The sequence below is a fragment of the Falco punctatus genome (assembly GCF_963210335.1).
Source record: "Falco punctatus genome assembly, chromosome: 13".
In the NCBI taxonomy this organism is placed as follows: Eukaryota; Metazoa; Chordata; class Aves; order Falconiformes; family Falconidae; genus Falco; species Falco punctatus.
The window spans coordinates 16,792,486-16,820,159 of NC_137593.1; the positions used below are offsets into that span (position 1 = coordinate 16,792,486).

At 38.0% G+C, this 27,674-nt stretch overlaps 1 protein-coding gene across 2 annotated transcripts in view; it reads right to left on the reverse strand.

Annotated features, from left to right (window-relative positions):
- Positions 1–2,594: 2,594 nt before the first annotated feature.
- The window catches only part of LOC308072908 (uncharacterized protein), a 139,795-nt gene continuing 114,715 nt past the window's right edge, over positions 2,595–27,674 (reverse strand). Inside the window, exon 5 of one of the 2 annotated variants that reach the window (XM_080410487.1) lies at positions 2,595–4,659. In XM_080410487.1, coding sequence (XP_080266613.1) covers positions 4,625–4,659 — 35 coding nt within the window. In that variant the 3' untranslated portion in view covers positions 2,595–4,624. Of the gene's footprint in view, positions 4,660–11,849; positions 26,377–27,674 lie in introns of those variants that run through there. The other variant, XM_080410488.1, reaches the window with a different exon arrangement.

Below are 27,674 nucleotides of genomic sequence, written 5' to 3' on the forward strand. Positions count from 1 at the left end.
AGAATTGACAAGTCTGTCTGTAGAATATCTTTAATAACAAGCATTGCCTCCATGGAAACAGGGCCTCACGACTGGGTTGGATCCAGGGAGTGAGAAAGGACAGCAAATATTCAAGGTGCTGCAGTTGTCTTTGGAATCCAGACTGTCATGGTTCTCATAAATACCTTTTTTTTCAAGGAAGGGGAAAAGGTAAAAAAAAAAAAAAGGTACTGTGATGTGCTTTCCATTCTAGTTACTAAACAGCTCTGCAGGGAAATGATGCTATTTGCTAATAACATTGAAAGAAAGAAAACGTTAAAAGAAATTCCTATATTTAATTTAGTAAAGAAATTATTAAGAACACTGAACTTTCTAAAAATTATTAGAGAACCAGGCACAGGCGAACATGTCAAAATGAAAGTCATCCCAATACACCTAAATGCTCAAAAGCAGTTGCCTTTTAAACAAAACATGAGCTTGCACAGCACTGCCCCTGCACAGGCATCTGCCCCTAACAGCTCCCCCAAAGAACTCCGCTCTCCGGTCACCAAGAACAGTGGAGCTGCTCTGATGGATTCTCAGGATGATATCTGGGTAAAGGACTCTGGTGCCTGTTATACATCACATTTACTAAGTTTCAGCATGATCATATGCAAAATCTTTTTTTTTTTTTTTTTTTTTTTTTTAAGGAGGTATATTTTTCCTTACAAATTAAAAAACATTGAGCAACATGGTCGTTCTAACTGCTTCCCACTCTAAAAGGGATAATAAATTCTTTCTGCTTCTTTATTCTTGTCCATTGTTTTTCTGGTGAGGGTAATTTTGTTTAACCATGAGGTGATAATTTTTATTTACTCCAGTGATAAACCCAGTGCCTATTCAACACTGATGAATCAGGAAATTCTACAACCATTATGCTAATAGGAAGAAGGAACTAGAAAAAGCTTAACTAAAATCTTTTCTTACACTTTCAGTACATATACACCAACCGTTAATTTATACTACCCTGATCCTGCAATTTTCCCTTACCCATAAGGCAGTGTGTGAATTAATCATCCCTAAAACAAATACCTTTTACTTCAAATTATGGAAATAAATCTTTAAAATTTCATGCCAATGTGAATTTAAATTAGAGACTATTTATAGATGAAACCTTAATGATTTTCTTTATTCACTCATTCAATTTGTTCTTAAGTAAAAATTCCCAGCTCACTGGCTTCCCTTTCTCTAGGTACTCGCTCTGCAAGCACAACAGCCCTGTGCCTGAGACACTGCTGAGCGCCTCTAGGAGGAAAAAGCAATACCCCAGACATTATGTTATGATTTTTCTGCATTATTAATCCAGGGAACTAACAGTAAAAGAGCAGTTCTCTTTTTTTAGCACAAAGGAAACTAAATTAGGAAGACAAACAACAACAGATAAGCAGATTACAACTCTCATAGAAGATATACAGCCCAATCTTCTTATATGACCAAACTTCAGAGGGATGAGTTCACTGTTGGAGGGGTTTAGGCATAGGGAAGCAAATAAGTCTTGCCCTGTGACTGATATTAAAGCTCCCCTCATCCCCTTCACAGCACTGCTGTTCCCCTTTGAACCCTTGTGTTTGCTTGACCGATGGAGGAAGTGCAGAAGGGAAGCAATTATTCCCTGGAGCACAGCAATTATCTTTGAACCACAAGCTTTAAGGTGGAACCCACTTGTACATTATATTGAAGCTACATCACAAGGAAAGCTTTGTGAGAGATGTACAAGTTTCATCAAAGATAATAAGAAACTATACTTCATTTGGCAAAATCAGGCTTGGTCACCAAGTCCAGTATCCTGTCATCAAAGCAGTGATGCGGCTCAGAGTCCATAGATCATCTGCTCTGTTTCTTATGAACAAAAGCCAGAATTACTACTTTCGGGCCCCTCCCCATAAAAATCAATAGCAGTATCTGTCACATATCAGAAACCTATTCACTCTTTGGTATACATCTTACATAAACCATGAGTCAAAACCTCTCAGTAACAGCTCCCCTCATGCTAACACAAGACTTGAAAGTTATTCCAGGGATTCAACGAAAGACAAGTTTTACATTAGCAGTTTTTTCAGGTATTATTTGAAGCATGCTCCAAATCTGTGAAAAATGTTTGACTTGCATATTGAAAGCAAAAGTGCTACAACAATGCATTTTCTATTGCAAATTTCTCATACTCAGTGAACGAGCAAAATGCCTTTTCTGGCAGTCAGCATATTTAGAAGATGAGCCATATTAGGTACCAGGTGCCAACATAGCTTCCACTGTAAACTCTAATCAATTTAATTATTGGCTAGGAAGACTATTTGAATGTGGTAGAAGGGCAAGAAAATGATAGCAACTGTTTAAACCACAGACTGGGTAGATAGACTGAAAAGACGGCTCTAGAGAGCAACCTGTTCACCACTCGGGATCATATGGGAGGGGGAAAAATAACCTGTGTACATAGCTTGTGTCCCGTGTGCAACCACCTACTGCTAGTACATACACATGTAAAATTTGGTCAGTTTGGTATAGACTGAAAGATGGATCTGTTGGTTTCAAGTCTCCCCTAAAGCAAAATAGAACCAGCACTGCTCGAGCTATTTAAAAAAAAAAAGAATGTTCAGCACCATACAGCTGAAAGGGAAGGATCTAGAGACGCACTTGAAGGCAGAGGCAGTAATAAACAATACTGGTCATGCATTTGCTTTCTAAACCTCAGGAAAAATGAATGTCTGGGTGATACAGACAGTTTAGTTGTATTATATTGGCACTGATCTGTATTTAATTTGCCAGTAATAAGTGGATAATCCATTTCACATGTACTGTCAGCAATCAAAAAAATCCACTGAGTAGATATTTCCTCTATTAGATACAGTGCTGCTGCTGTATTAGCTCTTAGCAATCTGTTGATCCTGTTAATAGAATCTGGGATCATTTCATAGTAAATACTGTTTTGGTTTCTCATTAAACTTTAAAAAAAAAAAAGGATTTAAAAGTCTAACATTAATCATACAACAAAATCACAGCTCATAGTTGGCCTGAAGAAGATAGAATTTTTTCATTAGTAAACGAGCTTTCTGAGATCACATATTTAATTTTATAAACAGTTTAGAACAAAAAAAAACCCACCAACACCTATTGAAAATTCCACTTAGGTTATGCTGGTAAAAAAGTTGAGGAAAATGTTAATGACATTTCTAGGAAGATTTCACTGGCCTTTATCAAACATACTGTTTATAAATAGTTGAGTAATTTAAAACCAGAAAGTGTACTACTCCTTAGAAACTGAATGTACATTTTCCTGTGTACCATTCCTAATCCCCCTGGCAGTGCAAAACAAGATTCTTGCATAAGAAATAAGGGAAAAGCAGAAAAGGAGGAGGATGGTTCCAAATTTCTTCTCCTACCCTGCGTCCCTTCCTTATGTTTTGGGGTATCTGGATATGCTGATCCCTTTGTGTCTATGCAAACTCTTATTCTTGTTTCTGTTATTACCAAAAGCACAGGCACAATTTAACTGATACCTATTCCCAGATTCATAAACAGAATGGAGAATGTTTTGATCAAATGAGTGTTCTTAAAGCTTCCTCTCTGAAGGCAAGAAACTTAGTTGTCCAAATTAACAATTCTTTTTTCAGTGTGAGTGTTACGGCAAACTAAGTGGTATTCTTTTAAAGGAATTCAGGGCATAGTTTATAAATTAAAGTAATGCATCTATAGAGTTGTTTAAATTGGATTTTTTGGTACACAGCAAAACCACAATGAAGAACAAATCTCCCAAGGACTACACACTTTCCAAAGTCCCAGCATCCTGGAAATCCTCCATCTGCTAAACTGAACACACTTCTTAGTTTTCATTTTAATTTCTTCACAATGCTTGTCATTCAAACACTTGAAGTTACACAAAGGGAGAGCCTCTGGAGCTCAGATAACTCTTCAGTAAATTCCCATTTTGATGAAATGGATTGCTCTCCTATTAATTCTTCATTTTATTTCAATGTTGTGGTTTTATTACTGCTGTTCTCAATTATTTTATCAGTTTAGGAACAAAAACCTGTGATTAGTAGGTATGAATGTCATTTTTTATTCTATCTTAAGGAAAGTTTTCAGTAATTTAGGTTTGGAGCTGCTGCCTCAATATAATCTAAGGGTTTCGCTTTCTTCCAGATTAAATTCTGTATCAATGGAAAGGAGTCAATTTCTTTCTTTATTATTATTAATTCAATGTCACCTGACATTGCACTGCTAGAACTGAAAAGAAAAGTTGGCATAACATTTCAATACAGTAGTTCATTTCAGAATCAGTCCTGACAGTTTTGTTCCTACTGTATTTATAACCTGGACCAAACTAGGCAAATTCTACTCTTTTTCTCACCAAATTCACTGGTGTAGTACCTTTATTTTGGGGCATATCTTATCCCAGCATTAGCTGCCCAGGTAGCTACAGCTTTATTGACATAGAAAACTAAAAGGGTACGGAAAAGCTGCAGCAGTAGTAGAGAACATCCCAACCTGCCAAAAGGCAGTTGTTCCCACCAGCATGCTGTTTTAAGTGGATTTCTTCTGTTCTGCTTCAGCATTTCTCAGGTGACAGGAATTCCAGCTTTTCCCACAATCAGTTGAATAGAAATAATTCTTAGACAACGTTCCACAACTTGTATTCATCCATCCCTGTTAGAAATGAATTCTCAAATTAGCCCTCAAAAGTCTCTGCGTGCTTTCTGCTAATACCATTCAAGCAGTTCTAGGGTCTGACACTCATTTCAGTAAGTTCTACACCAGCATTTATTCGATGGAGACCTTCAGGTGTAGTTATATCAAAATGATACCTATAGTTATTGTTATTGCTTAAGACTTAACATGTCACCAGTAGCTGGCAATCATGCCCAAATCCTCAAGAAAATGTCACATTTATGCCTGGAGCTTGTGATTCAGTAGGTAGACTTCTAACAAGATCCTCACCCCAAACTGGTGGCTCAGACACCATGGCAAAAGGCTAGGCAGAGAATTTCTTCATCTGCTTTCTGTTTCCAATTGCTTGCTAAGTGTTTAGCCAAACAAAATGAAGATTCAAGCTACAATAAACAAGCCTCAGCAGGTTTTTTAGCAGTGTTGCCCTGATATAAATGCTGTTTTCATTAACCATAGCTTCTCAAGCCTGCACACTACAATAAACAGTATTGATACAGGTTTCACCAGGAGACAGAAGATGAGGCTGTTTCCGACCGCTGGACATTTGGAAGATTTCAGTGAACTCGTCTGAATTACTCGGATTGTGTGGCAAATAAAATAAGAGCAAAATTGGGTCTGATACTGATGAAAGCCTCTACACACATGGGCTTGGTGTTAAATAGCACAATGGATATATTTAAAATAAGTCTGAAGAGATATAAACTGCCTGCTGTAACTAGAGAGACAGGCAACACAGAGAAAACTGGATAATACAAACGAGGAGCAAAAAGCATATTAAAACAGTAATTTCAACATTACTCACTTCCATTTTTACATTAAACTTAGTATTCTTTTTATTTCTTATTTCTTCTCTTAATATGATAGTGATAAAAACTGAGAAGAGTTTGTGAAACCCTTATAGTGAGTTATTTTTGGCTCAGTACAAATTGAGATGGCTGTAGCGCTTTATAACATCATAAGAAAAAAACGTGGATGACTCCCCTCTGTTTTCCCTTTCATACCTAACATATTCTCTAGCTTAATTGGAATGTTTTATTTTAACACTCAGATCCAACATATCGAAAGAGAGATTTTGCTCTCCAGTGTACTGATACAGATGCTCCAATACATGTAATGCTGGTAGTCTGAATCTGCATCATTATAACTGACAGAACCTGGATCTAATTTTTCCTCATTGCACACTATGTTGCGCATGTTCTGAAGCAAATATGACAGAAGATTGTGTAAATGTATTGATTAACACAGTAGCCTTAGGAATTTCCCTTTGCATTGTCAAAGACAAGAATTAACCTGCTCATCAGCTGTAAATGAACATTGTTCAAAGGAGCTGGGATTGTTCAGACAAACTGAGCATCCCACAACAAGACGCTATGGACTGGATAGTGCAAGGGTCACACTCTGTTCCCTCTCTAAGAATTGTGAGCAATATTCATGAGATCAATACGGTGAGTCAAGACATGTCCAGCCCCACACTGTGGTTTGCTGGAGAGAAATCTAAGCTACCTTGCTAGTTCACATGATGAAACACCTACAATGCTCAGCTTGACAAAGCCCAGGCATGGAAAACACCTACCAGCAGTCCATTATTAAGGTGTATCCACATGTTCATACAACTGTTTGGAAGCCTGAAAATCCATCCATATGTATCAGGTGGCTCAACAATCACACAATTCTTAGCTTTACCTTTCCCATCCCCAGGTGAAAAGCTCCATAAGATTAAAACATTGCTTTAGGAAGTACTTTCAAAATTGCGTGGAATACCAGAGCCTACCACACACTCCTCTGCTTTGAACGCTATCCCACATTTTCTAGCGGGAGTTGTGAATGTCAAGTGATGCAGGTGGAGATAATAAAAGGTTGCAATGCTGTCAGAAGTGCCATTATTTCTTGTTGATTGGCCTGTTGTAGAGCTACTCTAATCCAGGTTTGTGAAGGGATGAGGGGAAATCAATCAGTTTCCTGCTGCTCTGGAGCCAACAGTTTTGATGTCCTGTCTTCTCTGCTAATGTTAGTGTAAGATCCTCTGAGATATACACTGGCTCCATTTCAAACCATGAATCAGTGTGGGAATGCAAATGTTTTTGTCACTGTTTATTTGTTTAAATACAATGCTGTCAAACTGAAATTTAAACTTCAACTCAACTCATTCCCCAAAGAATTCACGTGAGACACCACAACATATCCAGTGTTAGGTGTATATATGCTCTGTCAGCCACAGTCTCCACCGTCACAATTCCCATTGCTGCATGCCAAAATTACACTCTGGAAAGTAGTCATGAGAGGGTGATAAAAGGGAAAACATTGGCTGTCATCTCAATTCACAGTAAACTGCAAGTTTTTTGCATTTCTCAAAAAATCAATAGAATAAAAATATCTATGACATCAAAGAAACCTGGGTAGCTTTTGCTGAGGTGGGTAGCTCTGCCATGCAGATATCTTCTCCCACTGTCAAAGCAGCAGGGGCATCGACCAAGTTTATATACACGCTGCCCCAGTGGAGCAATCTAGCGAACAGGGGTCTGTCCAAGGACATCCCTTTACATTTTCATAACTTGCCCCAATAAATTGTAGTGAGCTCTCCAATGTTTTACTATTCTCCAGACTCAGTTGTCACCTGGCAGAATTCTTTATAAGCCTGTACGGTCACATGGATCTACATGCTTGGGGAACTGGGAGCTGCCAGTTGCACCTATCATGTGGCAAAAAAGTTTCAAAACTATTAATTTCTTATTGTTTGCATTCCCACTTGACTAGGAAAAAACCCACATTACTTCAAGATTAATGCTACTGCCAAATCCAAGAATAGAGCCCAGTTTAAGACTGAATTATAAGTGTCTGAAAAGTGAGTTCATTATAAAAATGCACTACAATGTGAATGGCTTCATCACTCCTGTTTGCAATGCAGCAAATAGCTGAAGATAGCTATTCTAAGCGGTTTGCACAGATTACAGCTGCCCTTCCTAATTTACCCTGGAAGGCAGCAAAAACCTCTAGTCATTAACCAAACAGTTACTCTTTAAAGTGCTGTCAGTTTCACTGCCAAATGTTCAACATAACCAGCTGACATTTTTGGAATGGACCACTGAAAATAAGAACCCTTGCTTACCTGGTCTTAGATACTATTTTAGCTTTCATTAACAATACAGTGTTCTTGTTCCTTTAATATCTTGTTCAAAATAACACCCTTAAAGTTTTCCCTAGGAGGTCACAGACCATAGCTAAATCAGAATCAACACTTGAGATGAATCAGCATCTGTCAAACCTCATCAAGGAGAGAAGAAAAAAAAAAGAAAAAAGCGGGGGGGGGGGGGGGGGGCAAGACTAGGGCAAGGCTAAATAACTAAATAAAATAGTAAACCAGCCAATAAATTTCTGAGGAGGTGCCGTCCAGAATATCATCTCTTATCCTTGTATCCAGATGCCCAATGTTTAAGTAATTTCATGAACAATTACTATCAAAATCTTTAGGAAAAGCAAACTAACACCCTAAACAGCCACACTGTACTACTGTTCCCAGTGACTTTGATCAAAACTGACAATGGACAAGCAATTAAAAAAATAAAAAATCTGTGAAATGCTAAACATAAGCATGTTTTCTCCCATACTAGGAAATTCCATCAGCTCTCATTTATTTCTATTCAAAGTGCCTGAATATTGTTTTATGTTTAAATACAAGTAAGTTAAATACAAATAATTATCATATAACCAGTGAAAATATAATCCAGACTGTCTGGACAAAGTACTCATTTTAATACATCAGTTATATTTTCCTGTCTGGTATGAAGGTTTCTTGGTGCTGCTATTTACCCATATGAAATTTTTGAAAGTGACTTAGTAACTATAAAAACATTTATGCTGAAGAGCTACTCACTGGTATGTACAAGAAACAGATTTTTTTTTTAAATGTAGGCTTTAACTGCACAATAAAAGCATTGGAACCATCCATCATATTTTGCTGTTGCTGTTTGCACTTACTGCATAAACAGAATATTAAATTTAAGATACAATCTAAGGCTTTTGGTTTTTTATAAAGTTTCATAAGCAGTAAGAAAAGGTGTTACATCTAACTGTGCAAATTGCACAGCTGTGCAAGTTAGTTCTCAACATGGCTTAAAAGTGCCAGAAGTTTCATATCCATGGTGCATCTTTGCCTGATGGAGAAAATTTTCACACTGAAGCAATTACGCTTTCAACAGAGCAGGCGTTTCCCAGAGCCAGAGCAAAAGCAGGCAGCCCAGTGCCCAGGGTTCACCAAAACAACTGTCTTCTCTGCCACTGACATTAAGCATTTCACTCCTTCCCATAGAATCCACAGGGCAGCAAACATAATCCTTTCAAGCCAGGATTAAAAAATGCACACAAGGCTCCACATGATGACATGAGCTCTACGAATTTTCCTTTTTAAATACATTGATGATGGATGAAATCTCAGAATACAATTTAGGGGTAAAATTAACATGATGCCAATGACAGCATTAAATACAATGAATGGCATCACTACCCATTTCAGTATTAACCACAATGTTTTATACATACACACCATAAACCAGCAGCTTCGAAAAAGTATACTTCAGGGACAAGCAAAGTACTTTCCCCAGGGAAATTCCTCTTTCTTTTAACTCTCAGCTTCACTTTCTGCAAAATGAGGGAGATAACATTTATCTGCTTTTTTTTCCCTGGATGGTTTGTAAGAATTTCATCAATATTTAGGCTTTTGAACTCATCAGTACCCTTTGAATGAAAGTAACTTGAATCTAGCAAGACGAGTGGTTAAATATATGTGATGCATGAGATATACTGCCATTGGGGTGCTCCATGAATCAGTCATGGGCCTCCCTGCACCGGCTCCAGCTGGGTGGAGTGTCCCAGTCTGGGCACGTTGCACCTTTAGCCAATGTAAGCAGCCAAAGCAGCAGCCCTAGAGACTGTTCCGTCTTCCCCACAAAGGGGACAGCCATCCCATGCACAACCCTCAGGAGCCCCAAGAAGGCTGTTGATCCCAGTGATTTCTCACCTCTACTGGGCTGGAGTGAATGCTGGTCACCAGACTGGAGGTTACAGCTCCGTTATCCCAACAGTCAGCTCTGAAGCTGCAAAGTCCTTAGCTTAGTCTTCAGCAGGATCACCCAAGGTCTTTTTCATCCTACTGATTTCTTTTAGTGCTTTTCTTGAAGACCTCACACTATAGGGTAATGGATTACAGCTATGTATTTTTGTCTTTATGGTTATAACTGACAGAAATATTTTGTCTTTTAAAACTGAAATATCTCTAAATCTTGAGAGAATTGATTTAAAGCCATCTATGTAGGGACAAAACTAATGATAAAAATCACCTGAACAGAAACAGAAATTATTTGCTATTATAATAGGTGATCTATAACTACAACACATCACTAAGATTAGATAAACAGACTGCTATCTTAATGAATTTGTCTATATCAGCAATTCCACAGACTTCCTCTATCATATCTTTCTTATAAGCCATACACATCTGTTCACACGCAAGAAGCAGTTATTGATCTCTTGGGAAAATGTGCTTAGATAGCACTTCTGGGGAAAAAAAAGAAAAAAAGAAAAAAGGGGGGAACATAAGCAGAGCTGCCAAAATAGATAAACTGCTGCATTGCATTCCCTGCACATGAACACTTGGTGTGTTTTAGCATTGGTTGTTGCTATCTGAAGTGTAAACACTGTTATCAGAGTGAAGAAGCAAGCTGGAATGACTCTGAGGCGTAGAAAGAAAAATATTTCTCCTAAAATTTGCATCATGTTCTTCCACATTAGCTAGGGATGCAGTGGTTATAACGCACAAGGAGGGTAACATTTAATTCTATTAGAGCCCCAGGAAGCATGGACAGATTATCTCAAAAAGGTTCTTCTTAGATTTTTCTTATATGAGTTAAAAAACCCTAAATCATTCCCTGAAAAAAAAATAGAGCTGTTACAGTTGAAAACCAGAGGCATTTCAATGTTTGAGAAAACTGGAATCTAGGAGTCTCACATGAATGTCAGTGTCTCTCTTTTTCTAAAAGTCTTGGTAGAGTCAACAAATACTAAGCAGTTCATTAAAGTTTTCTGTGTTGCTCTAAAGGTCTAGATATTTTTTTTTTTCCCCAGTTTAATTTGTGGTGAAGCCCAAAACCTACCAGGTACTGAATAAATAGGTAGAAAATGCGAGCTATATCCTAAATCAAAAAGTATACACTAAAGCATACAGACAACTGGGTAAAATCAACCCCCAGCCATGACTCCTTAATTAAAAACTACACACAAATCAGTTAAACACTTGACTATTTAACTTATTAACTCCATCAAAATTCTTGTCCTCTGGAGCTACAGTGCAGCTCCATTTGCTCATCCTTTGACAGAAAAAAAGGACCGCATGCATAAAGGAAGCTTCATTCTTTTTGTGTCTCAGTCTACGCTGGAGCAAGAGAGCAGCTAGGTAAGCAGGCATCTTTATATTTTATTGTAAAAAAAAAAAAAAAAAAAAATCCCAATAAATATCAAGACCCAGAAAGCAGAAAGTCCTCAGGGAGCTTATGCTGCACCCAACATGGTACCCAGAGGCATGAACTCTGGGTGTAAGGCAGGATTTTGTTCAAACAGGACTAAGCACTAATCCTGATCAATTTGGGAGCAAGCCTCAAGAACGTGCTTCATTCCCCTGGACACTGAGATGTGCTTGGGAAAGCAGTAACTGTACCATGGGAAGCAGTAGGGGTGTTTTATAAAGAAGGTTGTAAACTGAAGGAGGGTTCAATAGCTTGCAAAACATCAGTGTCATCCTTATTTTTAATGCACCAAATGTTAGCATAAGAGTATCTCACTTTTTTAAAAATTAAACTAGCTCATTATTAAAACAAACAACAAACAACTATCGAGAAAGGTACCAACTAGCCCCGTCAACAGCTTTTATCCCTTCCAGGGTTGGTAAAGTTAGCTGGACTACATGCTGGGATATCACCACCGCTTTCGGATTATGAGGGCTTAATTCACAACTTGTGAAAGTGTGAACAGAGGCTTCATCTTTACAGGTCCACATATGGATGTGCTCTGCTCTAAATCTTAATTGCTAGTGAGAAGGGACAGAACAACAAAATATATCTGAAACTTTTGCCATATACCTTTTAATATATACCTAGTCCTTAACACATAGGAACAACTTGCTACTGAGCTTCCAGATCATCTGGAGCATGCCGGTGTCTTGAAACCCTTGGCTGTCACCACATCAATACCTTTTTTTGATACCTTATTTAAATTTTTATTTCACACTGCACACATTAAGCCCAAAACTACACCAGGCTAAACTGAAATGCAGAACATACTCTGCCCAGCACCAGCAGCAAGTCTGAGGTCTACAACTCAGATATCTACCATCTGCAGAAAGCTACGTACACCCTCCCGACAGCTGAGCATTTAATCCTGATGAAAAATTTTATTACCATTATGACATTTTTATCTCTGAAAAAGCTACACTATGCAGTTTTGAGGGTTTGAAACATTTCTTGTGTAGCTCCTGAAACTATGAACTATGATTCAATGAAGGCAACCTACCTTTTCAGACTGCAAAACATAAATATATACACATTCGTACATTTAAAATTTCAAATATTGTGCTGAACTCCTTAGGTGTTTTCTACACTCTTTAAAACAAAATGCAGGAAAAGAAAAATTTTAAGAGGTAGCTTTTCCTCTAAAACACTGCACAAAATGCAGGTTTTGCAAATCTTATTGTTGGGAGTGTGGAATATTAACAAAATTCAAAACCAGCTCTCTGTTTATCTCTCCCCGTGAGAGTTCAGGAGGAGGGCTGCATGCATGCATACATCTATTTGCATATCTATATTCATAAACCTGTATGTAATTGTTTTATTAATTATTCTTTGCCATTAAGAGAAAGGATTCTGAAATTAAATTTCTAAAATAATTATTGCTTTTTAATGTACAATTATCTTATCCTTGCCTATTGTTTTCTCAAGTCAAATTTTCATTAGAACAAAAATGCATGCATGAAAGGGTGCTTAAAGCAAAGACAGGCCTCTTGCATGGGTTTGTGCTAATTACCAGAGCTTCCTTTGTTATCAGCCTGGACTTTAATGACAAAAGAAGATGAGTGTAGAGTCTATTTGGCTTGAGCTAATTACTAACCATTCCCCATTCAATTTATGCTCGGAGGAGTACAATAATCATGACACAGTGCATTAGCTCTGTCCCTGGCAGTATCTGCCATGCTGAGTGTTAATTGACAGGGCAGATTCTGGTCAGGAATAACAGTGTCTTAGGCATGTCTGCTCACGAGCAAGCCTCTGTAGCAATCGCTTCTGTGCAGTAACAGAAAGAGAACCCCATTTTATGTAGGAGAACACTGAAAATTTTCCTCTGTTGCAGGTGCGAGTGGTATTGCTTTCAGTGGCTTAGATTTTATGATTAATACCTCAGCTGTACCTAGTTAGAAAAAATTAATGAACCAGAACTAAGAACTTATGAACATGACATAAACAGAACCACTGACCTGGATTCTTTTTTAAAAGCATATGTTTTGTAAAAATATAGCAGTACAACTGAGTTGTCTACCTTGCATGGATAGCAGAAAGTTAGAGGGCTAGTCACAGGTAGTAAGCCATTTAGTATTATCCAGAACCCACTGAATTTGAAAAGGTTTTAGTGGACTTAGCATTGCTTCAGGGTCTTTGTGATCTTGAAAATTAAGGGATTCATGGTAAATCCTCCAAAAACCATTTCACAGGTTGTAATGAATAGTGATTGATATTTTAAACCCATTAGTCTACCCCTATCCTGCACTTCACTGATATCATGCTCCAAATTAAAAGCACCTGTACTATGACGATCTAATGTATCATCAAGTTGTGAAGGGTAAAAAAGAAAAAAAAAAAGCTCATTTCTTCTCTGTGTTGATGCATTTTTAACAAATGATCTTCAAAACCCAAACTGCAGCCAGCCAAAGTCAGCTCACAATGTTCTTCAGACTGTTTGTGTTATATAGCAAACAACCGATGATGAAAACAACAGGAGATCGTGCCATCCTGTGAGATTTCAGGTGTACATAAACTTCCCGGGTTTCACTGTCTCTCTCTGATAATTCATCCATTATTTAAAATCTGTCAGTATAGGAGAATTTGCAGTTGTGAAGGTCAGAATCCAAGATCTGTAAAAGTAATAAACTGGGAGGTATCTGATAGTGATGGGGAACTGGGTACACGTAAGGTAAACTCACTTATTTGGGGAAGGCAAAGAAACTGTTGTTCAGATTGAGATCCAGAAAACAGACCAGACCAGGGAAACAAGTTAAATTCAGGATTACCATTAAGAGTACACATACTTCTCATTGTCTAAAATTGTATGCCCTTAAATGTTTTAATGAATGAGGGGGGACTTTGATCATATATGCCTTAGGCATATATATGTGTATATATATATATATATAACTGTAGAGACATAGCATTAACATCAAGATACTAGGGTTTAAGCTTGTCATTAACTTATAGAAGTACTTTTTGTAGTTGCAAAGAGAAAAGGAGATTAAATCAATGCTGGGAGGAGCAAGAGGGAGGTCTTGTGAGGTTTGTAGCCTTGAATCAGTTCACACCAGGGAGGAAGACACTGGGAAATGATTGTTCTAAGTGCTCAAAAGAGGAGGCAGTGTTCTTCAACACCACCAAAGCTCTGGGAGCTGTATTACACTGAAGTGCTATGCTTGCCGTTTATGTCTGTGAAGTTGACCTCCAAACCTGCTTTATTTTTTAACCTTCCATTTCTTATGGGCAGAAGATCACAACCAGTGCCATACCATCTCAAAGTTAAAGGAATTATCTACTGCTAGTTCCGGGCCCCTTCACCCCACCAAAGTAATCAGTTAATTCACTTGATTTAATGTCCCGTTCTTATCAAATGACAATACTTTGCCACTTCAGGATCATTTCCTGCACATCAGATGTGGTGCCAGCGGTGAGCTTTCCATTTGGCACTGTAACTGCTAAAAGTGCTTGAGATCCTCACTGAAAACACTTAAATATCATTCCCTCCATGAAGAGAAAGATTCCCTTTTCACAAACACACACACACACAAGAACATATCATTCATAATGATAACGTTGCTAATTACTTTCTAAATATATTGTGTTTTCATTAAGGTTTCATTACTTCCAAATTTCAAAAAAAGCCCGTAGGCATGGATGAACACAAAGAAGGCCATAAGTGAAACAATAGTTTTGGCAATCCTCAATATAGTGGTTGCTTTTAGCATTATCATCCATGAGATGCCAGCAATGCAGGCAGGAATAAGCAAATTTGTGTGAAACAATAAATACTTGCTCCCACACGTCTATCTGATAATTTTCATGGTCCATTCTGCAAGATTATTTAATGCACTGGTCAACCTAGATAACATTGGTTTGAGATTGGTGAAAGAAAATTACCTTGATAAAACAATGAGTGATGTTATTTAGGTATTTGAGCCTGAAAAAAGTACCAAAGCCACCTTATTCTCTAAAAACTAATAGACAAAACCAAAAGTGCCTCTTCCACTTACTGTTAGCAAAGACTTCTTCTCCCAAGGCAAAATGTTTGAGGTCAATATTTTGCCACATGCTAGTATCACAAAGCCACTTCATACAAGATTAGGTAGATTTCCACAGATCAGCACAAACTTTCCCAAAGCAGCAGGGAGAACAGCAAGAGCACAAACGTCTGCAGTGTGATCCACAGTGAGGAGCCTGATGGTCTGCAGGTTTATCCTGCCTGAACGCTGCTCTCTGCAGCCTGCTGTGCATTGCAATAGTGCCGTTCAAAAATACAGAGAGATGCACTTAAATATGTATCTCTGTAGAATAGCGTCCGCTGCCATTTGGAAGCCTCAGGACAAACTTCACAGATTGAAGTTTCACTTCTCAGTGTCATTTTCTAATGCATTATGTAGGCTTTCTCCAATTTAGGAATAATATATTCAGTCCTGCTGTACTAAACAGGATGACTTGCAAAAAGTTTTGTTTCATAAAACTGTTAACTCACTTGTCCTTTTAACTTCACTTTCAGAAGTGCCACAGCTTTCCTAGGAAAACAATAATTTTCATGACTCTGACAGTTTTAAACCAAAGAATTTATGTTTTTAGAAGTGTTTCACCAGCTCACTGATAATGGTAGTCTTGTCATACAAGATGATCACATATATATTTGGAGTTACACAGAAATGGCAGTGTCAGGATACTAGTGTCACATCATTCACAATTATTTTCTTTTATCTCTCTTCTCTCATCTATGATAGAGCACTGAGAAGTTTCTCTGCACATTTTCTTCTGCATCTGCATTCATCAAAAACTGGACTTCTTTCAGTTCTCTTGTTGTAACAGGTGGGTTCACTAGCATCCTCATTAATTTGTAACTTAAAAGCAGAGACGAGAGAAGCAGCTAATTGCTGTAGCTGATAGAGGTGGCATTTCCATAAACTGCAGCAGCACACATCCCTGTAGCTTAATCTTTTAAATGTGGTACCTCCTTGTTTGATGCAGTTGAACTATGCAAGGCAGCCCTATAGTATGACTTTAGGTATAGCACAGCAGGGAGGTACATCATAACAAATGAATCATCAGAGCTCTTTCGAGGGCTGAGACCTCCGTTTTCCTAATTTACATTTCAAAAGGATCTACAGTTTGAAGTAGTAAAGAAATAATTTGCTTTTGCTAGATAAGTGCTTCTCCAAGTAGGAAACTCAATGCCAATTCTGAAAAGTGTTCTGATTAGAATTTCTTTCTGTATTAGGACAGGCACAAAAGACATTTAGAGCCTCTCTATTAAAACCTGCCCAGTATTTCTGCGATCTTTGACCATTTAATCCTCCCATAGAACAGCAGGTTGACACGCTCAGCTGCCTTGAATCTTTGGCAGAAACAAGGTGTTCTTTAAATATATGCTTGTAGGTTACAATATAATTAATAGGTTGGAATAAAAACACCTCCAACAAGCATTGTCAGAAACAGCACAGAATGAGAGGATTATGTAAATCCTGTCTCAAGATTACTCCCAGAAAGTTTTTGGGGAGCAATGCTTAATGTGCTCTGCAGCACAGCCTGCCAGCAGGCGTCTGGGCAAAAGGAGGTGTTGATTGCTCCAGGCTACCATTATCTGAACAATAAGTTTCTTGACGCTCACCATACTTCTGCAAGACATGATGCTCTAAAATGTGTAAGGGTCCATCACTAATGGAGGTAAGGAAAGAAGCAGAGCGTGTTCTCACACACACACAGTCGCACTCCCTCTCTCTGACATGGGCATTGTATTCCCATACTGGGAACTACAATCTTCCTTAAAGTTCCCAGGAAGGTACTTTGTTTATGGGCAGAATTACATGGAGCTCATCACAGGCCCCAGTATGATTTATGATATTTGCTTCATATTCATCTGGATAACAAAAATTGTGAGGCCTCCTAAACCCAACCTTTAGCTTTTCCTGCTCTAGCACGATCACTTCATAACAGCATGCCAGGTTATTACTACATGTTTTTCCTATAGTTGAAACTCTAGGTAGAGGAAAAAAAGATGCCAAGAATTCCCACTACAGAGCACCCAGTAACACTTCCTAGCAAATATCTGGCTTTCATCGTGCTCCTTGCTCTTATGATAAAGCCTGTCATGAGGATAGGTAATTGCAAAACAAATTTATTTCTGTAATCCAAGAAGGATCAAAATGAGGGTGGTAAACTTTAAATTGTTGCTTCTAATTGTTAAAGTGTCTGTTCTTCAAACTTTATAACTGCCAAAACTCAAGTTTCTCATTAACTGTAGCCAGGTACTTCCCAAACTTCTTGGAGGGAGGAGACATGAGAACAATTCTTTTAAAAAACAAAGAAGCAGAAAACCAGAGTGGCTCAGTGATCTCCCTGTAGTTATCTTGTTGAAAAATTTTGAAAAAAGGAAAATTCACAATATGAAATCAAATTCTGACCCCCAGATATAATGGAAAGCAATTTAAAGTTGACTCTCTGTATGTGGAAGATTACTTTGTATCTTCAGTCAAATTCATGTGTGTGGATTCTTCCTCTCTTCCCTATTTACCTGGCACATGCAATACTCCGCAATTACTTCACAAATACATATTTGCATATAATGAAGCAATTATGTACATCATTTAGTCACTTTAATTGAAGTTACCAAATAATTAAAAAAATAATTGCCTTGTAATTTGCAGGGTTTAGATCTTCAGTGCCCTGAGCACCCTATTCTGTGATGATACTTGATTTGAGTGGAAGGCAATGTTAAAATTAAAAATATTGAAAAAATCTAGCAAAGTAAATCTCTCATGAAAGCAAGCCCATCTGGCTAGTAAATTTTACATGACATCCCAATATATTATGTTTAATACACATAATGAAATCTATCAAGATAGCTTATTTCAAGAGATAAAAATTCCTTTAAGGTGTGTGCAAAGCAATTCACTGGGAGGAGTGTTCTTTTTAACGCAGTTATTGCACTCTCTTGTCAGATGCAGCACTGAATTCCAGTACAGAGCAGCCAGAGTTCAGCAACTGAACACCCATTTGGAGAGCAGGAAACCCCCTCCTTACAAAGCATCCTCTTAGGTGGCCTGACATGAAAGCCTGAGACAGACTGCAAGAAGAAAAACATTTGCTCATACTTAATTTGGAATTGGCATGAAATGTAAGCCAAAGTCTGAAAAACAGGGTTTATAAACACTTTGTTAGGAACTATAAAATCACCTATATCCCATTCCTATCTTTTCTACCTCAAGACACAGTCTCTGTCTAAAGTAATGAGCTTTAATACAATTAGGTAATGACCTGCATGCATTAAAACATGCCATCTTGCACCTGTGCTTAATTTGGGGCACATGATCAAACGTTGAATTTGTCCTTAGTAATTAACTTATTTACTTCAGCCTTTCATTTCCACTTCCAAATACATTTAAAGGTTTATTGACTGTTTCCTTTCCATGCATTGCATGTAGTAAAATTAATCTGTACATTTTCACAGCTGTATTCCAGCTAATTACTATTGCATTATCCCATCATTTTTGCATTTGATTGTGATGGCACCCAGGTGGCAAAATAACAGTATAAGTCAATCAGGAGACAGTCTTTTTAACAAAGAGTGCTTTGTTTTTTCATTAGAAAACTAAACAAGTATTCTTGGAAGACCCTGACATATATTTTAAAAAATTATGTTTGGTTTTGAGAACCAGAGATTAGCTATTCTCAGTCTTAGCTAATCACAACTATGAAAGAGAATTAATAATATTTCCACCTCAAAGCTTTTCACATGCAGAAAAACATAATCATCAAGCCCTTATTTAGTTCTGAAGAAGAAGAATTAAGACCGTGACAAAGCACCGACATTAAAAGTTTAAGTGTTAGAGAGACTCTAGTGCTATTTATATACCACCAACAGGAAAAGCACAACACAGATCTCTTTGTACATTGCCTTCTGCGCGCTGGATGTGAGCAGTACCTATGTTGAAATCTTACCACTTAACAAGAATCGACAGGACACTACAAGGACTAGATACCTCAGTGATCGCAAAACCATTTTGTGGTTGTGTACGTAGACAGGAAAATACATTTCATGTTACTGCAGAGCTGAAGCCTAGCTTTTGTTTATATTCTCGCTAACAGTAAAACACGGAATTTGATGAGGGTGTTGGCCTTAGCTTGACCTGCAATAAGAAGATGTTGATCTATCCTGGAGATAGCGTCCTGTGTTTAACAAAGCTGGAAGCTAATGCATAATGGCAAATTTAGCCTTTGCTCTTTTATTCTATCTCAGTCAGTGGAAAACATTGCAGAAGCGGTTTATGCATGCACAATATTCTTAAATCACATCCCATAGCAGATTTGGACCTGAAATTGTTGTATATTTTGTTTTGAATCAACAAATTTGGAAGCTTTAAGTAAGTCTTGGCAATTAAGAGTTCAGTGTGTTCCAAGGTTACAGCTGGTAGAACCTCTTTCCAGTGATTTATCAGCCTTTTAGCAATACACCCATAGTTTTATGAGTACGAACCCCCACTGCATTCAGACAACGTCTGGTGATCCATTCTCCTTATCACGGCCACACTGACTAGAGACTCAAGGGGAAAAATGGACTTGGAATGATGTGCACATCAGAAACAGCAAAATGGTTTTGAACTCAGTAAAATACAAGCCACATTTATCTAGCTCCAGCACTTCTTTGAGTCTCTGAAGCCCACTTTTCTTAGAAAAAATAAGTTTACTAATTTAAATTTTGACCCCGTCGTTCATCATGCAGTTCACAAATACTGTATCAGTTTCATTGGTATGAAACTAAGCTCAAGGCAATTAGAGCTGACTTGGTTTAAATTGAAAGTACAAAAACAAATGCACTGACTTGTTTGTGTGTAGCAAAGACAAGATTTCCTTCATGAGGAAATGAAAATTTCTTGGACTTCTCTACTGCAGTATTGTCAAAACAGATAATGATACTAGAATTACAACTGCCAAATATTTTCTGTGGCAAAGCCCTGCAGAAAACACTAACAGAATACATTCAAGTAACTTAAATTGAAAAATCTCATTAGTGATGAGAAACATAAATGGATTTATGGAGCAATGCCTCACAAGTAGGCATCCACGGCATCAGGGTAAATCTGCCCACAGGCAGGGAGCAAAGATTGTTGGGGCAGAGCACCCTGTGTGAGCTCCTGGCTGCCTCAGCGGTGTCCTGGGGCCAGCAGCCACGGCTCCCCCATCCCTCTTGAACTTTGTGAGTTCAGGAAGAACACAGCTGAGAAGCACACTCAATTCAGGGGACAGAATGTTTTGGCACTGTCAAAGCAATATAAATTGGAACAAAATTAAATAATTTTTAAAAACCTTCATATTTGCAGAAATCCCTGATCTGAGAAAAGTGGAAACAATCTTCAGTTTAGGGATCTGGGAACATGGGGGTGAAGTGACCAAACAGCAGCCAAGTCATGCCCAGAGCAGCACGTGCCCTGTCCTCCCCAGAAAACAGTTGCAACAAGCAAGTCATGTCAGCACTGCTCACGGAAGAGCAGACACTAGGCTGTTTCAGCCATCCCAGACTATATGCCAGCTGGTTCACCTGTCTTACCTACACAGATCATTCTAATGTGCTTCTCCAAAAGTGAGAACTCCCTCTCCTTTTCCAAATTAAATCCAAGGTGAGGGAGGAAAAGAAACTCATTTTACTTCTAGTTTAGCACTGCCTGACTCTTCTTCTTAGCACACGGTAGTAGAATACATTAATCAAAAAAATGGTATACATATCGCAGCATGGCCTCTGGTCTCAGCCTACAGCACTGTCTCTAAGGGAGGCGACAGCTGTAATGGATAATGTCAATTCCATCATAAGCTACAGCTGAAATAAATGGATTGTTAACAAATGCTAGTATTTTGCTTTGTTTCACATTGTTCATGTCAATAAAGATAAATATTTTAGACTCAGGAAGGGAATTTGGGCTCTTTGATGGGAAATCTAGTTGAAAGGTTCTCCTCCCCTCAGATCCTGTTGGAGCTAGAGGCCCAAGCTTGCTGAAATGAGTTAGGACAGCTACAATCCAAAGGATCCTGGAAGGAGGGGGGGGGGAGAAGAGGATGTTTAATTGTTCCTCAATAAGCTGTTCCACAGCATTATCAAAACAAATCAAAACCGTTCTCATAGAAGGAGGAAGCTTTTAATTTAAATAATGACAATTCGAGCTTCAAGAATCAAGGTCCTAGGAAACAGCAGTCTCAAATCTCAGTCATGGTACCTCTGATCTTTTCAAAGGCCCTAAGGATATTTATTCTGTGCTGCTTCAGGATTCTTCAGATGGTTTGGCAGAGAAGCAAAGCAACCTGGTTTTGTTCTCCAAAGCCGTATAATAAAGTGCTAATAAGAATTCCCCAAGTGTGATATCAAGATGCCAGTGTTTCTCTGAGAAAGCTTTTATCTTTGTAGGCCACAACCTTTTTTTTTTTCTCGTGTATAGACAAGTAGCATGGGAATTTCAAAAGAATTCACTTTAGCCTGACTCAGAGAAGAAAGTAAAATTCCTCGTGATATCAGAGGGAAGAGGCCAAGAGCCACTTCTGAAAATGCTTCCTGTAGCCTATATAGTATATGAAAACATCAGGGATGAAGGAATGCACTAAATATAGCAACATCTCCTAGGCAGGAGACTTCCTGAGCTACCTAGTGTTATCCACTGCCCAGGGGCAAGAACTGGGGGGCAACGTGAATAGCTGTCAGCTGTCACAGTTATACTTAATCTCACTGTTAAGGTGACATCTTAACAGGGAATTTAAAGAAGTATAAGAAAACAGGACTTTAAGTTTCAGATATATTTCACACGTGAAAACCCAAGATCATAATATGAAATTGCCTTCATATTCAGAACAGAGCAGATGTGGGAGGTACATGGTATTCATTTTCCATCTAGTCAAGCCAGAATGCATTGCATTTTTGACAAATTTATTGTCTAAATAAAAGTGTTCATTAGTAAAGACTGAACAATTATTTTCTGAGGCAAAACCACAACACATTACATAGTAGAAATGGGAAATTTATGCTAAGCACTAAAGACGGGGAAAAAGATGGATACTGCTTCATTTCTCTTTTCTAAAACTGTCAGCTATTAATGAACTTTCAAAGGTAGAAGTACTTCAGATATCAGGCAGAAATCTGCATTAGATTACTACTTTAAAATGTTGCTTATAGATAAAATCCTACTTCCTAGCATTATATGGTAGACTAATGCAAATGTGGTACAGCTTGAAGCTAAGTAAAAAATAATAAAGTGGACAGATTATTAACCATTAAAGGAACTCCTAATGTATTTTAGCTATATGTCGCTTCACGAATACTCTTAAAGATGCCAGTGATCCTCACAAGATGGCAAGGTGCTAAAGAAGATGAAAAGAATGGCCAAGTCTGGGATTACGTTTCTATGGCAGGATATATGGGTGAACATTTCAAACTTTATTTAGTGAAATTACAAAAAGAAAAAATAGAACCTTCCTACTTCTAAATTACTGCTGGGAGGAGAGTTCATAACAAGTCATTAATTCAACAAATTTTTGCTTTACCTGTTCACAAATTACCTGCAAAACACTTATAATTTTCTCAAAGGTACTACTTCAATTAATTCACTGTATAATTTCAGTGAATAACTTTCTGGCTGCAGATTGTGACAAGTGTTCAGTATTCATAACTTGAAAGGTGTTGATTAGCTCTGACTGATCTGGAGATGACTGATTCTTTGCCAGTGATGCCTGAACAGGAGTCAGTCTCACCCCACATCCCACTACAGTTATTCCTGCTGTGTTAACCTGGCATTTGCAAATTACCCAAAGGCTGAACTACATCTGCTGTTTACTTGCCAGTAGTTCAAATCCAACTTTACAATGAACACAAAACCCCTCCTGTTTAAACTAGATTGCAGGAACCCAACTTTGCTTTGATGTTGCCTGTAGATAAGTGCACACAGCTTATACTTAAATGCCCATTTTTTCTGGATGGAAGTAAGTTTGAAAGAGTAAAAGCTAAATCTAGCAAGGTTTATTGAAATCAAAGTACCCGATTTCAATAACTGACATCTCTCACCGGGAACAGCCAACAGCTCAGGCAGATTCTGCAACTGAACAAGGCTTCTGTTTTGCTCCTACTGACAGCTAGCTACCAGAAACCAGACCATTAAAAACAATAAAGCCAATCAGCACTTTGTGTAGAAACCTCATAATCAAGCCCCACCAGAAAAAATAAACACAAATCAAATATTTCAAAGAAAAGCCTACAGCCATTCAGTAGTATGGGCTGAGGCACACAACTGCTTGCACATATAGGTCTGGGTAATACCAGTCATGAGTTTAAGAAATAAAGCATTTGTTAATACTGTACCATCAGCTGATGTGTTTTCCCATTTTCTAAGCAGTAATCTCATCTTGAATTATCTTTGTGAGTTGAAAAGTAGGGGATTCCACAAAACAGATTTCTGGGAGAAAAGCAAACCCAGGCAACCTCCTGCCTGCCTGCAAAGCCTGCACAGCACCATCACCTGCTCCACCGATCCAATTACACACAGCTGTGTTGTCACTCGGGGCCTCAGCCTCAGCCCCAATTTACCATCTACACTGCTGAGCCACCGGCCCTGAGAGTTTGTATTAATGATCTGTTAGGTGTCTTTTCTTTGTCATCTTACACACCAAGTACAGCTTTTAACAGCTGACCTTCTGTTTCTCAGTCATCTTTGCTCTTTCAGAACTAATTTTAAGTTTCACTATCCTCACTTTATGCTGATCTGTGTTATTTTTCCTGACAATCCATTTTCCTGCATATCTCTTACCTGACATTCAGTGCTAACCATCTTTAACTCTTACCAGTCCTCCCCTTACTTCTGCAGCAGGCTCTGCTGATCTCCTGCGCTGCAGCTCTCATCCCCTCATCCTCCTCACATGCAACGCGCAACCTTAGGTGGGCCTTCACTTGTTGGCTATTGTAGACACCATCATCCCCTCCTCTGCAAAACTTCCTCACCTTCAGACAAGCTAATTGTATTAGATGATCTTTATATATACACTCTCCTCTACTTATTTCATATCTTCACATAAAAGTTCTCATAGAACTTCAGGTCAGAGAGCACCATAAGATCATTTATCTAGATCTTACTCACTTTCCTTACAGTTTCACCTTTAGATTTCCTAATGTATTTCCCCATAGATTGTTTCTAGACAAACTACAATACTGAGAAGATCAAAGATCAGAGGCAAATACTTGAGTTTAATTAGTAAAAATTCCTGCCTTTCCCCTCACCTGGTGAGCAGTTTGACCTTGACAGTATGAGCATGACAACAAGCCTGAAGGAGTCTGTCACTTAGTGCATCCATATGGCTTGTTAAACATCTGGGTGGCCACTCACGGATCCTTCAGAAGAAACTTTAAACCAGCAAGACCAGAAGGCAGTTGCTGTGCCTGTGTGGCTGAGAGGGGAATTCCTCAGCTGAGCATTTAAAGGATGGGCTTGGTTTATGCTCCCTGTGTTTGGAGCCTACGGTCTTGCACAACATGGTTCCCCAATTAACCCTCTCTGCACACAGCTTTCCATCTTCCATTTTCCATGCACAGATACAGTATCTTTGGAAATAGTCTCCTTTGGGTCGATATGCAATAAAATGTCACAGTGGTGCAAGAAATACCAATTTTGTATAGGGCACTACAAAGACATATCATGTTGATACGAGTCAATGCTGCCAAATACAACTCATCTGAAGCAATAAGCATGTGTATGTTGTTTTCAACACACTGACAGACTTCAAGAATTATCAGCCAAAATAAGATGCTGGAGCAAAACAGTTCACTCTTCCAGGATTTTGTCTTCTCTAGATTCAGCCAATGTGGCTCACTTGGAGTAACATCTTACTCCACTGAAATAAGTGAGATTGCTTGCCAAGTGAAGTTATCATCAGGGCTGGCAATGGCATGTCATCACATAACATTCTGGCCCAAACAATCTGCTATGTAAGTCCTCCAGGACATGGATTATCTTTGGAGTTGCACAGGAGCAAGCGCAATCATGGTAACTATTCAAATTACTTCAGAAACCTAATGTTAAGACCTTAAAGCAAAACAAAAATATTTTCAGAGTTTCTTCTTATTGTTTTCTAAATATCAGATGCCCTACAAAGTATCTGACTGTACTCCAACATTTATATTCAGCTTAGCCTGAGAGATGAAAAAAATAAATTATACATATGTACATTTCTTTTTTTTTGTTTTGTTTTGTTTTTTTTTTTGTTAAATCCTCTGACTCATCTACAAAGGATGGGGAAGGATTTTATGTATACAACTCCCATTAAAAGCTGTGGAGTTTGAGTAATTAAATCAACACAGCTTTTGAAAGTTTTAGGCTAAGATGTTGAAGGTGAAATTGGCAATATGTTTTAGCTCTCTTCTACCTCTCTGGTTTGCTCAGTAGAAAATTGGTCTATCTTTGAGATTATTTAAAGAATCTTTTAGACTTTTGCTTACTCTGACTTTCTTTAAATATATTTGTCAGTATGGATACTTAATAAGGTTGAGCACATTAGGGATAGGTCTCAAGGGAGTGTTAGGAAAAGATCTATGACTTAGTTTAGGGCGTGTCACAGGCAGATATGTAGTAACATCACATAAACTGACCCAAATATTGAGAAAAAGATCCTATATTATTACCCAGGCTACTTTAAAGAAAGTAATTCTTCACATCCCTGGACTATTCACAAAGATAACCCTGACAAAGATGTAGTTATATATAAATATCTTCATGTCTTTCTTAGAGTCTAAATGAAGTATGCAATTAAAAATTTAAAACTACAGCACAAGAGGTTATTCATTTTGTAACAAAGATAATACAAAATACATTGGCTTTGCCACAGAATATATTATTATAAGCTGTTTTATAATTAGTTTAACAGCAAAGTAAAAAAACCTAAATGTAATCGCTTTAATGCAATTAGTCTGTCTAACATTTCAATGATGCAGTCTTGTCAGGCCATAATAATACCAAAATATTTTTTTTTGTTCCCTTTGCAGCTGTGATTTTAAATCCAGAACTTAGTATTCCACTTATGAAATTCATTCCTCCTTCTCCACCTGCTTTTGTGAGAGCTTGGGATTCCCGTGTCTTCACTGAACTGAGGCCTGAAGTTACTCTTCAGTTTTAAGAGTCTGAAAAAAATACACAGAAATCTGTAATGTTCACATTACACCTAGTTACTCAAATGTATTAGGCGGTATCAGAACTTATAAGAAATGAATGTTGCTGCTTTTTAATAAAATCATTTTTAGGTTGCAACATCACTGTTACCATGTACAAGCATTCCTGCTACATATGGTTCTTGTCTTAAGAGTAGTTTTCAGACGCAACACATAACCATGGTTTTTCTTGCAGTCAATTAAATCTGAGCTGACAATAGCATTATTTCCTAGTTCTACACCTTACCCTTTCCCTTTACCCTTGCATAGATATTTTACAACAAAGACATTATCCGTTTTGATAGTAAGTACCCTTAAAGCCAGATGCTAGACAGACATTTGGGAGAAAAAAAAAGAAAAAGCAGTATGAAATATACCACATAAAGAAAGACTCAAGAGGCTTCAGATATGTCCAGTAACTAGAAAGTGAAATAAAACCAGTGCATCTAGCCAAGTTGATACAAAACAGAAACCATTAAAACCTCCAAATCTAGAGGAGTGACACACCAAAGACAGACAGCACTGGGTAAGTATTTAGATCCATAAGGAACACTCTGTGAGAATCAGCTGTGATAAAATAGTCCACAATGCAGTCTAATTCTGCTCATTTTGCCAGAAAAAAGAGTGGAATAGTAGAAATACAGCATTTTAAGAGTGTAAACCATGTTCTAGCAGAAACTGTAACAGGGCTTCCTGAAACAAAGTATTTTTTCCATCTCCACTGTAAACTGCCGTATTTTCCCTGAGTACTCAATCAGGACTAATCTCACTTGTGGGGGTGCTACAGCAGACTGTACCACATTTTTAGCTCCTGCTGCTTCTGGCAGGGCTTGGCTGACTGCTTTTTCCTATGATCCCACCTATTCCAAATCCAAGCACCAAACAGCAAACAAAGAAGGTGGCAGTAGCAACCTGCTCCAAATGCAAATGATACTTAAAAAATTTGAACTCTATGTTTCTGAAATACCTGCTAGCTCCGAAGCAGCCAGATGCAATAAGAAAAGATTCTCAGAAGAGAAACCTGCAAGTGCCTGGATAAGTTAGACCAGACTTAAACTGTATTTTGTTCATGGCCACCTAGCCAGGTAAAGATGCAATGTATAGATCTGTGAAATGTGCAACCTTGCAGAGACAACTGTTAATAATAGCTAATTGTGTATACAAATGATAAGTAATTATAGATTTCCTTAAAACTGAATGCTAGTGGATGCTTAGTTGTTCAAATATCAGTCAATCTGAATGTTACTGATTAAAAGAAACATTAAATTACT